The sequence below is a fragment of the Porites lutea genome, chromosome 4 (genome assembly GCF_958299795.1).
Source record: "Porites lutea chromosome 4, jaPorLute2.1, whole genome shotgun sequence".
NCBI classification, from domain to species: Eukaryota; Metazoa; Cnidaria; class Anthozoa; order Scleractinia; family Poritidae; genus Porites; species Porites lutea.
In genome coordinates, this window is record NC_133204.1 from 17,600,781 (window position 1) to 17,614,615 (window position 13,835).

A 13,835-nucleotide genomic window follows, 5' to 3' on the forward strand; every position below is an offset into this window, starting at 1 on the left:
GTCGTTTCTTGGTCACGTGGTAGGGAAATGAGGGGCTCTGGACGCAGCCGTTACCGGATGTCAGAAAATTTCTGACATCCGGTCGCGCATGTGTAGAAGATAAATATAAGACTGCTCATGCTCAGAAGTGATTTTGTCCTCAAGGCTCCCCTGGGGACAGGAACCAGAGATCTCTACAGAGGAAGAGGTTGTTCCATAAAATGGCTGCCTGCAATGTGGACTTTGATAACGCAGTTAAGTACGCTTTAAATTTGCTCAAGTCCAGTGATTTAGTTTTAAAAAGAGAGCAGAAAGAAGCGTTACGTGCAGTTTGTGTGGAAAAGTGAGATTGTTTGTGTGTTCTTCCAACAGGATTTGGAAAATCTGTAATTTTTCAGCTCGTTCCCTTTACTCTCGACTACCTCACCAAAGTCAAGACCAGCTGTGTTTTGGTTGTCTCCCCTTTACATGCGATAATATCGGATCAAATTGAAAAGCTGGAGTCGCGGGGAATCAGTGTAAAAGTTTGTAAACAGGGATATCGGCGTTGTTACCACAATTGATGATGACGTTAAATTCATTTATGGACACGCCGAAGTATTTGCAGAGAACGATTCTGTGAAGGGACTGCTGAGGTCGCCGTTTAAACACCAAATTTAGACTATCGTGATCGATGAGGCACATTTTATAATACAGTGGTAAGAGGTTTTTTATTTCTTTTCTTTCTTTTTTTTTTTTCAAAGAGTTTCTTCTGATTTTGTGTACATGAAAGAGCGTACATGTAGCTGTTTACCTATACTTTATGTACCCTGTACTGTACATGTAGAATAAAAACTTCTCTAACAAAACTTGTCTGTTTTCCTTTTTTCAAACTATAAATATCTACATGGTTTGGAAAACATAAATGTTTAATTGCATTTTACAATTGAAGTGCTAAATAGGTGATCTAAAAATATAACCATTATAGGTTACATACATTTTCAATATAGTCTAGAATACCCAACTACCTCTATAAGGATTAATACACAAAGGATATTTAGTACTAACTCACTGCTGTTGAGTGTGTTTTTGTAGCCAATGTAAATGTCAATGTCTCCCTTCACTTTTAGGAAAGATTTTCAACCGGCGTATACCAAACTAAATCTTTTGGGCACTTTTATGCCCCACACACCAATTCTGGCCATGACAGCCACTGCCACAGCACATTACCGGAATGAAATAAAAAGAAGTCTAGGGATGCAGAATGTTTTAAATGTGGAAGAAAACCCAGACAGGGAAGATATATTTTATGAAGTCCATCCACGAGGTAACCGGGGCGATGAGAAATTGATTACAATCATAGAGCCCTTGGCCTTAGAGTTCAAGGAAAAATTACTTGCAATGCCTCTCACCATTGTCTATGGCAGTCTTGAAACTTGTGGTGAATGCTATAGCTACTTTGAACAGGAGCTTGGTCCACATCAGTTTTATCCAGCTGGGTCTCCTTCAATTTTTAGTAATCGACTTTTTGCACAATACCATGCCCAGTACCCTGAATAGTACCGTGATGGTTTAGTTAAGAATTTAGTGTCAGGAACTGCCACTGCACGAGTGCTATTTGTAACTGTTCCATTTGGTATTGGAATTGATGCACCAACTGTTGAAAGAGTTATGCATATTGGTGTCCCATACACCATGGAAGAATTTTTCCAGGAAACTGGACGTACAGGCAGAAAGGGAAGTCAAGCAATTTCAACAGTTTATTTTAATTAAGCAAAGCAAAAAGAGCTCTTGAGCCTATTATGCGACAGTATGTGACTGCAAATTCTTGTAGACGAGAGATTATTCTTCGTCATTTTGGTGCTTCAGTAGCAAGTGAATGTTGTGGTCATAAATGCTGTGATAACTGTAAACGTATGTGCAAATTTTCTAATTGTTGCACATAAATTATAGTGGAAACACTTGATTTGTGCACTCATAAAGTATCTAAATACATACATATACTCTGTTTTGTGAAGTATTCTGTTATTTATGGATTTTTGTTTTGTTATTGTAACATATAACTCAAAACTTACCATTAACAGCCGGGGTATATAACATTTAAGAATACAAGTCACATAGTCACCAAATCTCAGAATGGCGTCTTTCAGTAAATTACTGTTCCTTGAAATTCCAAAGAGAGGAATAACAAAGGGTGCTAAGGTGTTGAGTAATGATCAGTTTCGAGAATTGTATGTACGGGTAGTTATGAAGAACAGCTACAAATAGGTTTTTGTGTAACACTAGACAAATTTCATTGTAATTAGTTGTCAACTAAGGAATAAGAAGTGTAGTTGAAATAAATCATAATCAGATTGGTTTGACTAGAGATATGAAATTTGTGATGTAAATTTTTTTGTGTTTATCTTTTTGGGTGATGTATTTTGATAACAATTCTATAAAATAATTTTTAATGATTGCCATTTTCCATCCTCATCTCTTCGCCAATCCCACTATTTCTTGCATAACTGCTAGTCAAGTTAAGTTCATTCAGTGTAAATTATAGGCCAAGCCATAAATTATTATCTATGTCTAGTGTTCATACTTCAAGAAAAAAGCTCTGGATTAAATTTTTATTTTCAACCATGATGCCCTTAAAACCACACCCAATTACTGGTAATTTCATTTCACTGTTAGTATAGGGCCGTTTCACTCGTGACAAGAAGCTATGCAAATTTATTTTAAAAAATAGATTAGAAGATTAAGAAGATTAAGAAAAAGGGGAAATTAGATTAAGAAAAAGTGGTAGTTACCACAGTACTTGTTAGAGACACCAGCATTTCTGCCATTTCATTGTTTTAGGACACAACTGGCAGACATGATCGACCTCCTGTGAAAATACTCTCTAGTTATGATGGGATGGCAAAGGAATGTTTTTAAGTTATTCATGCACAGTGCGCTAAATTATTGCACTATAGAAACTTAGTATATATTTGCTAAAATGTTAAAGAAACACAGGCAAAGGATGAAGGCAGGCAACAGGAAAGGTCCAAGGTTAGTTCAAAGTATATAGGTTCATTGAATTAAAGCTATTATACTGTTCATTATTGCTTTCAACTATTTTGTGTTTCCTTAAAAATGCTGTTAGTGAAAAAGCTTTTTAAATAATTTCTTTTGTTTTGTTTTGTTTTGTTTTGTCAGATTAATCATCATCTGTTTCTGTATCTTCTGAGCCAGATTCCTCATCATCCCAGGGTGTGTCGGGGTCCTTGCTCAACTTCTGCTTACTGGTTGTCAACCACTGTTCCAGTATTCTAATATCAACCAGGTCAAAAGGACTTCTTGGCATATGTGGAAACGATGAATGGCATCTACCAGGTACTTCTTGAAAGGGCTTCAGGCCACAAACTGTTGCAATCATCTCTTTTTGGTCTTTCTCTGCATTCTGGTAGGTGTGAGCAGTTGATGGCGGATGCACCCCTGTCTTTTCATCAAAATTTTCAATGATTTTCCTTAGACTAGTACTAGCAGAAGTTGACCGTTCTACAGCCTTTAAAGTTTTCTGCGCAACCATTCCCTTCAGTAGTTTTTTGTCAAATTGCACAAAATGTTCTTCTTTGAGGTCATTTGCGACATTGTTGCCTTCACCACCTCGGGGCAAACAATTATCAAAAGTGAAGTCAATCCGATTTTCAATTATCAGTTTTATAAGGGTTATCAGCATGGAACATTCCATAGATGGAGCTGCCAAATAATTGAAATTTAAGTGACTGCTGATGTACATGTGTGTTTACATATTAATATTATCACGGTTATTATGGTGCATGCCTCATGGCAGAACTGCAGATACCATCCTTTTTTCTAAATTAAAAAATTAAATACCCCCCTCGATCCCCTCCTTCTCCAGGGTGGCTTGATAGAGGATTTAGGGTATTGTTATTATTATGAGTGTTCAGTCCATGACACTGTGTTTCTAATAGTATTATTATTATTGTTATTATCATCATCATAACTGGATTGCAGCCCTCATAGCTAATTGTGAAAGTTATTATTCAGTATGAGCTAGTTTCTGAAGTCGAGAGTGGACCTTATGGTTTCTATAATATGTGAAGCATGGTACAGAATGTTGCCATGGCAATTTTGTAATTTCATATGTGAAATTATAAATCAACGCTGAAATTTCGCGCCAAAATTAAGGAGTAAGTAATTTGTCACCTAAGGGGTTAACACCAAAATTCCATACTGATCAGATGATGTTTCAATACCCAGATCTGAGTGGCGGTTCTGATTTGCTGAAGCAAATTTCCCTTTCAGTATGACCATTTTGCTAGCACTACCCAAATCTGGGTATTGACACATGACCTGTAGGGAATTTCACTCTTCATTGATATTTATTAGAATTTATTTCACAGGAAAGCTAGTGGTGGCTTTGCAAATTGTTAGCTGTCCTCTCAGAGATCCAAATAATACTATGTCTCTCTTCACCCCTAACATCAAGTACCTTTCCAGTTGACAAAACGTCCATGGATGGTTTTTTCAGCCATTTTCTGGGTGAACTGGCACTTTACTTTGCTTATCAGCCGTAGCATCTCAAACTCATATTTCTTACTTCTGACAGTTGACCTAAACATCAATAAGAGCACTTTGCTTTTGATGATAGCTCTCTCCCCATCCCCTTCCTTTTCTGTATCATTCATTTGCGATAGCATCATTCCCATTTGAATAATCCAAAGAGCATAGTTCTTCAGGTGGTCATCCTTTGCAGGGTTAACAACATTGTTCTGTTCTGCATGAAAAGAAGTGATTTTATTAAATGCTAACAATAAAGATTGTTCATTGCCATTACAAATTTATTCCCTTTTTGTTCAAGACTTAAATGTGGTTATGGAGATTATGGTTACCTGCCTCCCTAATGCAGGGCTTGAAAAAAGTCCTGTTTTGGCAAGGATCCAGACAAGTCATCCTCTAACAACATCATTAAGGTAAGCAAGATAAGCAAAAAGTGTCCCAAGCAGAATGTGAGAGCTCCTCGCCCAAAGGACATGTGGGAATTCAAGTTAATTTTCTAGAGTCCTGTTAATGAACATAAAAATGAATATAGAGCTCTGTTCATCTAGGCTAAAGTCTGAACTTATTACCGGTGATCATGTTTTCAATTTTGAAAGAACGATAAATGGCGATAAAGTCACTAATAAATTAAAATAAGGCAAAATTTAAAATTAAGTTTTCTAGTACATTTTTACAAAATATTAAATTTCTTTTGTAAATTACTAACTGAATGTGTAAAAGCAAAGGCACCTTTTGAATTGTTAGCATTCTGAGCTGTTTCTTCAGATGTCTTGTACAAGGCAACTAAATTTTGTGGCCAAGCTACGGTGTGGCCTTCCATCAGGGGCTGAAGTCTGTCTGCCAACGTTGCACTGTTTTTAAGCAATTTTACAATTTGAACATTGATGTATCCTGTGGTAGCCGTGGGACTTATGCATGTGCCCAGTGCCTCAAACGAATAGCCACTTTCGCTGCTTCCCTTAAGTAGAAACACAATGGATCGTGTAATCATAAAAATAAACCAGCTGTTGGCAGTGATAAACCAGTTACAGTGTCGTTTAAACACCAGTGTTGGTGAATGTGAAACAAAGTTTTAAGACAGTGCCAAAATGCTTGGGGGTCACATTATACTAAATGATAGTTACGGTCAGCTGCATTTATAATTAGTAATACTTATTTTAGTTTAGAAATGACTGTACCAACAGAAAATATTGTGGAGTTACACTTTGTAGTGTTATAAGTTAAACTGCTGCATGTGCTGGTTATGCTATTTTGACTCGATCACGAAAAATAATTTTTGAAAATACAATGAAAATAATCAAAGTTCATGTCAGCTACAGTGAAAATAATTATGTATAAACCTGATGCAATGCTGGCTGCAGACCATGTAGAAAAAGAATTGTCATGATCAACGCGGGTTCTTGTTGCTTCTCCCTTTGCATTTGGCAGCTTCAAGCAGAAGCTGTCAACAAAAGAACCAATGACATTATTGAGGTAAATCAGCTTCTCCTGTTTGCCACAGTTTCCATTTGAAGGAAGTGTGCTCACGTTTGTTGGCCTGGAGTGGATTTCTGCCATCCCAGACCAGTGCATAAATGCTGCAACAAGGTATGCATTTAATACCTGAAGGAACAAATCCTGGGCTGGTGCAAAGCCATCTTTAACTTTGCTCTTCACATTGTTACGGCCAAAGAGATTTCTAAAATAAAATAGGGTGCCAATATCTCTACCAGAATCTGTTTTGTATAGGTGTTCCCATGCAACCTATTGAAAAAGTATAGAACTATTATTAATATGTAATACAACCAAGTACACCCAATAGACTGAAAGATATAACCAAGCTACATTTGATAGTCTTTCCCTTCAGTTTCACAATAATTATGAATTTATTTACTTACACCGAATTGTTAGAAACAACTGCAGCATTATTTCTGCATAGCATCCCCATAATGAGTACATTTGAAATAGATGTATATCAGACAATAATGGTTAGATTAATACTTGATAAGGGATGATGATGATAGCAGTATAAACTAAAATCAGTTGAAATTATTATTTTTATTATTTTGAGGTAATAACCAGGAAACAAAGAAATATACTGTTGTGTGCATTCAAAATGCACCTGCAAAATGAAGAATGTAATAGTTTAAACTCTGATAATGATAGTGATAATTATGATGATAATAATTTGCTGTACTTCATTTTTTTTCCTTTTTTTGCCTACGTTACAAAACTTATGTGTACTTTGGAACCTCAAAGTACATATAAGTGTTCTTTGAAATGCAGGCATGAATGTTGAATACTTTGAGTACAATTAAGTTGCTATTCATACTGTTACTAAACAGAACTCGATTAAGTCCTCCCTTTATTTTGGAATATTGACTCTGTTTAAATAGTAGAACTTCAGTGGCTAGTAGGTTTAAGTATTATAGTACACACGTGTAGCTAGAATTATAATACGTCATTTATGACACAAAAAAATGTTACACCAAGAAATGCTCGCTTGGCGTGCCAGTACTCAGCCACTTCACACATGTTATTGAATCTCTCAGATGACTTGTCGCACCCTTTCCTGAGTTTCTTTGCTCCAGTGATCCTCTCTCGGCCCAAAAGATCTCCAATAGGTAACTGAATGAGATGTTCCCCAGTGTTGTCTTGTTCATCAGTGCCATCTTGGTTGGGATTATTGGCTGCTGTAATCTCTTGTAAGAAGTTCTGTAGCCATTCCAGGTATTTTATAACATCAGCATGTTTGTTTTGGTTAAAGGGAACCACTGGAAGGCCAATCACAACTGATTTTCTGGCCATCTCTGTTGAGTGCTTATGCTTGATATGGCCTAAACATTCCTTGAGGGGCTCCAACCAGGGAATGAATTTCACCAAGACTCTGGTTGCAAGAATTGTGTAATCAGATCTTAATTTGGCCCTCTCATTGTCATTCATGAGGTAACCGAAGATATCGAATACACTGAGATCACCAATAGGCTTGCTGTTGTCTAAACCACTACCGTCTATGCGGTCAAATGTGATGAACTGGGATATCCAATGGTTATCAGTGTTTTGGTGGTCTTTTGTGAGTTGCCCAGGTGTAATACGGAAATCAAAATTGTCATAAACAACTCTGGGTTGCCAGCCCTTGCTCATCAGGTCTCCAATTATTCCTCCAAGGTTTCCACCAACATCCTCCATAATTCGCAGCCAGCAATCACTGGACTGGCAAATGCCCAGTTTATTTAGTCTCTGGAAAGTCTAGAAAAAGAATGTGTTAGGGCCGAATCGCACTAGAGCCAGACATTTCGAATGTCCCGGGGCAAACTCCACAGGATTTGGCTTTAAGTTTGTCCGCTGACAATTTGTCTGTTGTCCACGCTCCATCGCACTAACGTTTTGTTTACGTTGGACAAATCCGAAATGTTTACATTTCGTCACACTTGTGACCTTTCCATTATCCAATACTTGGCGGGAAATCATATTTCATAACAACATGATCCCAAGACGTTTTCTGCTTTTTGTAGCTGCAGCATTTGTCCTACAATTTCAGATGTACGCTCAGCTGAGGATGATGCTGATAATTTTGTCTCTTGCTCAATTTCAACTAGAGGGGAGAGCTTTTCTGAGATTGTTCGAGATTCGAAGGCGAAGACGAAATCGGCGTGGACATCCGTACTTTTGGGTTCTCCCTCGACCCGCCGATTCATGGTTTGATATTCATTATAATGACCCAAGAATCCCAGACGAATATTTCAGGAAACAGCTTCGAATGAGAAGAGCTACTTTTCGTTTGCTTTTGGATGTCCTTCGCCCATACATCACAAGACAAAACACTCGTTTTAGAAGGTGTATTGAGCCAGAAAAGGTATTGGCAATTGGGCTCACGCGCTTAGCTCATGGAGGAACATACGTTTCGATTGGGCCTGGTTTTAACGTTGGGACAACGACAGTAATCGAGGCCGTCGAAGACGTCGTTACAGGACTGGTTTCTATAAAACATGATTATATCAAATTCCCTGAAACTGAAGCTCAAGTTGTTGAAACGAGGGAAACTTTCGAAGAGCTTTCTGATCTTCCAAATGTGGCTGGTGCAATTGATTGCACACATGTCACGATCAAAGCCCCTACTGACAGCAGAGTCGACTACTTCAGTCGATTCCAGCGCTACGATATAATCGTCCAAGCCGTGGCTGATGGCAAGAAAAGATTCCTAGATGTAGCAGCTGGCTTTCCAGGATCCCTGCACGATGCACGCGTGTTACGGAACAGTCGCCTTTACAGACGATGCGAGAACCAAGAATTATTGACTGGTCCTACTATGAATGTTCTCGGCCGAGAGATTGGTCCATATTTGGTGGCCGATAGCGCTTATTTTTTGGCTCCCTGGTTACAAAAAGTTTACCCTGAAGGAACGCAAGATCCCGACGAAATTGCATTTAATGAGGAACTTTCCTCGGCCAGAGTTTCCGTGGAGTGCGCCTTTGGAATTCTGAAAAGTCGTTGGCGTATTTTGACAAAGCAAATCGAAAGCGGGGTTAGTTCTGTGAGTGATACAGTTGTAGCATGTGCTGTTTTACACAATTTCTGCATTAATGCCGGCGATGAATGGGAATGGGATGATGGCGACGACGACGGAGGAAATGATAATGATGTAAATGTTTTGAGGGATGGCGACGATATCAGAGAACTACTAAAAGAGTACATTGCCATGTGATTTTATTTATCATTGATCTCTTAACAATAACATATTGTTTTGAGCTATTTTCGTTCTGTTCGTGTTTTCTTGATCATATAGACTTTGTAAAAAAACTGGAACGAAAACTTATAAACGCTAGAATATAGCATTGCTTTGAACTACTGTCTCTTTGCAGTTTCAGAGTAATTGTTTACAAAGCAGGATAAGTGAATAAGGATAAACGAAAACTGTTGCCTTTAATTTTTTTCTATAGCCTTGGTCAGAGCAGCGAGGAAACCAGTCATGGCCTGAGTTTGCTCTCGTTGCATTTCTTGCATTTGCTCTACAGCATTTGCCAATCTATCACCCTGGCGCTCCACTCTCTCGGTAAATCTAGCAAAATCCTCAGAATCGTCGTTCTCCAGGCTTCTCTTGCGCCCTTTTCCCTTTCCTTTTCCCTTCTTCCTCTCGCTCCTGCTTTTGACTTTGATTCCCATTGCTTGAAGGGCTTCCTCTGCCTGATCCGAGGTATATCCCTCCTCCTCGTCACCAGCAGGCGAGTCAGGCAATTTCTCCTTATTTTTCGCTGCTGCATTTGCAGTTTCCCGCACGTGCTTCAGAGTAACAACATCCCTGCCTCCGAGCACGCGGTCAAAGACATCAAAATGTTCGCAGGTTTCATTATTTCCTCCCGTCTGCGATCGATTCCAGTCCTTGGCCTCTTTGTACTTCTTTTTTAAGTGCTTAATTTTTCTCTCGCACTGACTTGGAAGGCGCGCTAGGTCGAATTGCTCGTTTATTTTAGTGGCAATTTCACCCCACACTTTCCTCGACTGTTGGCTCTCCAACCTTGATATATTCGCCTCCCACAGATCCACAAGGTATTTCACCTGGTTCTCTGTCCATCGGTCTTGCGTTGTCTTGCCCTGTCTCTTGTCCTGCTTCGTGTTTCCTTCAGTGGAAGTGCTGGCAATCTCGCATGTCGGAGTGCTAGTTCCACTAGCACTACTTCCCGACTGAGGACTGCTACTCCTCTGTCCTGGCGGAGAACTACTGGTAGTAGCATGGGGCATCGAGGTCGTGGAATTCCGATATGGATACGAATCATAAAAGTTTTGGAAGAAATAACCCGGAGGATAGCAAAATGGAAAGCTGTTTGGCGGGCTGTTTTGGTCCGACATCTTGCAAAGTGAAGAACGCGCGAAAACCAAAGATCACGTTGTACTCATCATTTTTGACGTCTTAATTAAAAAACAAACACCAGCTATTGTATTCTCGGTTGTTTGATCCATTTGTCCTGCCTCGGAGCAGGACATCGCAGCCTTTGAAGTTTGGCTGTCCTTCGGAATATTTGGCTAACTCGAAAATACGCGATCGCATTAGGACAAGTCAAGCGTTGACAGATTTTTGACATAAAATAAACAATTTTTGATTTGTCTGGCTCTAGTGCGATTCGGCCCTTAGCAAAGATTTAATATCTTACAAAATCCAAAAAGCTGTCACTGTTCCTAATGGTGACAAATGCATAGATGACCCTAATGCATGGCTAATACACCGCCTAATTCACGTAAGATATCTGGCTGATACATAGATTTTGTACTTTACTCATCCATAGTTTAAATTTTACTTTCCTTGTTTTTGGGTATGTAAATGGGTAATGAAGGATTAGGTTTTTACAACAAAGGACAATAAAATCTGAAACAAGGATTATACTGATCTAATCACATAACTAGTGTATGTCATGTATAATGTATCTCAAACTAGTGCATATCATGAAATGCTTCCGTTTTGACGGAAAAAAGTTTATCCTTATGATAATATTCACAAATTAAAATCCCTCATCCCTTTCTATTCCCTCCCCCCCTTCTCCCATCCTTCCTCTGAGTGTTTCACATGTCATTTAGTAAAATTACTCGTGACCATTTTTGGGAATGTCCACCAAATCCTTGCAAACTCTTTTTTTCTTTCACTATGGACCTCAGCACCAGGCTGAAAAATGAAGTAAGAGAACTGCAAACTATCTTAGTTTAAAATTACCAATTTCAACTACCATTTTACTACATCCTCCAAGTCCCAGAACAGTGGAAACCAATTCTGGACAATACTCAGTTCGCCATTTCTTGTGTTTAGAAGAGTACTGACAGCGGTACACAAAGAGGGTACAACAGCATCTGCTTTTCTGGGTTGGGAAAGGCAATTATTCTCGGGTACAGCAATGGCAGTAGCAACATCCAACACGTCTGGTGCTCTTTCTTTCCATTTGGTTAATAATTTCCCCAGTTGAATGACACGAGTGGATCGTAGCATTGGGAACCTGCTCTCAAGACAGATGGATTGTCTTTCTTTTTGCACAAAACTTTGCTTTAGGAAGTGAAATCCTGTGCGCGGTGGGTTTTATTTTCTCTTCCTTCCGCACAGGCATTTTTTTTAAAATTTTTGTTCTTTTTTATATTTTGATTGAAATCCTGTAATCCATTTCCTTGTAACAATTTTAGTTGTGTTTTCCTGATGATTGACAGTTATTGTAAGTGGTTTTGTTTACTCAATTTACTTTGGCCGCATCAAACGTATACAGTTTGTTTGATTTTTTTAGTGTCTAAACAGTGTAAACAGTTGTTTTTGTTTTGTGATTAGTTGGTTAGTTCAATAAATGGGCTAAGAATTGTCTGCTTATCCCGCACCGCATTTCTGGTTGTCAGTTTTTTTGGGTGCGGGGAATTCAAGATTCGTATTTTCCATTGCGTCGAAGAGCCACTGGTCGGTTACAAATTAAGCCGAGTGGCTCTGGGGACGAGAATGAGCTGAAGCAGGCAAGTACTACATGCTAGCACACCATATAGTCGTGCAACATAAATTAAATGAACAGTGTGTACAATGTCTTGTAAGTAGTATGCATTTCTCAAAACTCGTCTTTTCTGTACCGTCTACTCCTTGCTTGTCCTTTGTGTCCTTTTATGTCCTCATTAGTCAATTTCTGTCCTTTTTAGTCCTTTTCTGTCCTTACTAGTCCTTTTAGGTCCATATTAGTCCTTTTGTGTCCTTACTAGTCCTAACCCTTTTCTGTCCTTACTAGTCCTTCTAGGTCCATGTTAGTCCTTTTGTGTCCTTACTAGTCCTTTAGTATCCTTACTTATAGTCCTTTTCCGTCCTTTTATGTCCTCATTAGTCCATTTCTGTCCTTTTTAGTCCTTTTCTGTCCTTACTAGTCCTTTTATGTCCTTACTAGTCCTTTTCTGTCCTTACTAGTCCTTTTAGGTCCATATTAGTCCTTTTGTGTCCTTACTAGTCCTTTAGTAGCCTTACTAGTCCTTTTCCGTCCTTACTAGTCCTTTTCCGTCCTCTTATGTCCTCATTAGTTCATTTCTGTCCTCATTAGTCCATTTCTGTCCTTACTAGTCCTTTTCCGTCCTTTTATGTCCTTATTAGTCCATTTTTGTCCTTATTAGTCCTTTTCTGTCCTAACTAGTCCTTTTGTGTCCTTACTAGTCTTTTCCTGTCCTTACTAGTCCTTTTCTGTCTTTGCTAGTCCTTTTCCGTCCTCTTATGTCCATTTCTGTCCTTATTAGTCCTTTTCTGTTCTTACTAGTCCTTTTACATACATACATACATAGTTTATTTGGTAACGCAGGTTACAGAATACGCAAGACTGAAGTCCTGATGTGGACCTGCCTATCTACTTGTTAAAAACTAAAGTATATACATGTGAATAAATAGAAAATCAACAGAAGTTAAATAATAAATAATAATAACAATACAAATATAAATAAGATTAATAAAGAAATTCCTCATTCCTATTTCTTATCGTGGAAGATTCCTTTTTATAGCTTATAGAATTAATTAAGTCCTTGCTAGATCTAAGTCTTTTTTTAAAACATTCTAAGCTAGAAGACTTTTTGATCGAATCAGGAAGTGAGTTCCAAGCAATGGCAGCTCTATGCTTAAAAGTCAGCCTGCCAATTTCTGATTTAGGACTTGGAAATTCAATATTCATTGATTTCTTCAGGCAGTGAGATGATTGTTTTAACATTACTAGATCATTTAAAACATTGGTATTGCATCTATAGTAGGATTTATACGCTTCTACTAACAGTCTCTTAGTATAGTAAAATGATAAATTGTTCCAGCCTTTCAATTTATTTAATTGATCAGCATTCGAATTCCTTGAAAGTTTAAAAATAAGTTTAGAAGTTCGTATATGAGCACGCTCAGGATCATCCATTAGTGCAGGTGAGCAGGAACCCCATACTAGTATTCCGTATAAGACACTTGGAAGTACAGTCCTAAAATAAATGGTCTGTAGAATGGATGATGGCAAGAATTTAATTCTTCTGAGGACTGCTATTTTCTTATTAAAAGATTTTAACAGACTTTTAGTGTGTTCTTGCCAAGAAAGATTACTGTCTATAGTTACTCCTAGACATTTACATGATGATTTTAATTCAATAAATTTTTCACCATACTTCAAAGGCAACAATGGACCAATGAATCTTTGTTTAGATAATAATAAGGCTTCTGACTTAGTTTCATGAGCAATCAATCTGTTAGCACCACACCAACTAAGAACTTGATCTAGTATAACTTGCATGGCCTTAATTATAGTATCAATATTATCGCTTATGGTAAATATGGTAGTATCATCAGCAAACATATAAAGTTCTCCCGAGGTTACAGATTCAGGAAAGTC

At 38.2% G+C, this 13,835-nt stretch overlaps 2 protein-coding genes across 2 annotated transcripts; both read left to right on the forward strand.

The window, feature by feature from the left end:
* Window positions 1-200: 200 nt before the first annotated feature.
* On the forward strand, window positions 201-1,518 carry LOC140934317 (uncharacterized). The gene is made up of 2 exons (XM_073383963.1): window positions 201-322; window positions 1,089-1,518. The coding sequence occupies exons 1-2, from the start codon at window positions 201-203 to the stop codon at window positions 1,516-1,518; spliced, it is 552 nt and encodes a 183-aa protein (XP_073240064.1).
* Window positions 1,519-7,765: 6,247 nt separating this feature from the next.
* LOC140932736 (uncharacterized) lies at window positions 7,766-9,941 on the forward strand. Its single transcript, XM_073382252.1, has one exon. It carries the CDS (start codon window positions 7,970-7,972, stop codon window positions 9,188-9,190), a length of 1,221 nt encoding a protein of 406 aa, XP_073238353.1. The 5' UTR covers window positions 7,766-7,969; the 3' UTR covers window positions 9,191-9,941.
* Window positions 9,942-13,835: the final 3,894 nt, after the last annotated feature.

Coding starts and splice junctions, on each gene's coding strand:
- LOC140934317 (XM_073383963.1), top strand. CDS start 201: ATGGCTGCCTGCAATGTGGACTTTGATAACGCAGTTAAGTACGCTTTA. Junction 323..1,088: donor CGTGCAGTTTGTGTGGAAAA/GTGAGATTGTTT, acceptor CTTCACTTTTAG/GAAAGATTTTCAACCGGCGT.
- LOC140932736 (XM_073382252.1), top strand. CDS start 7,970: ATGATCCCAAGACGTTTTCTGCTTTTTGTAGCTGCAGCATTTGTCCTA.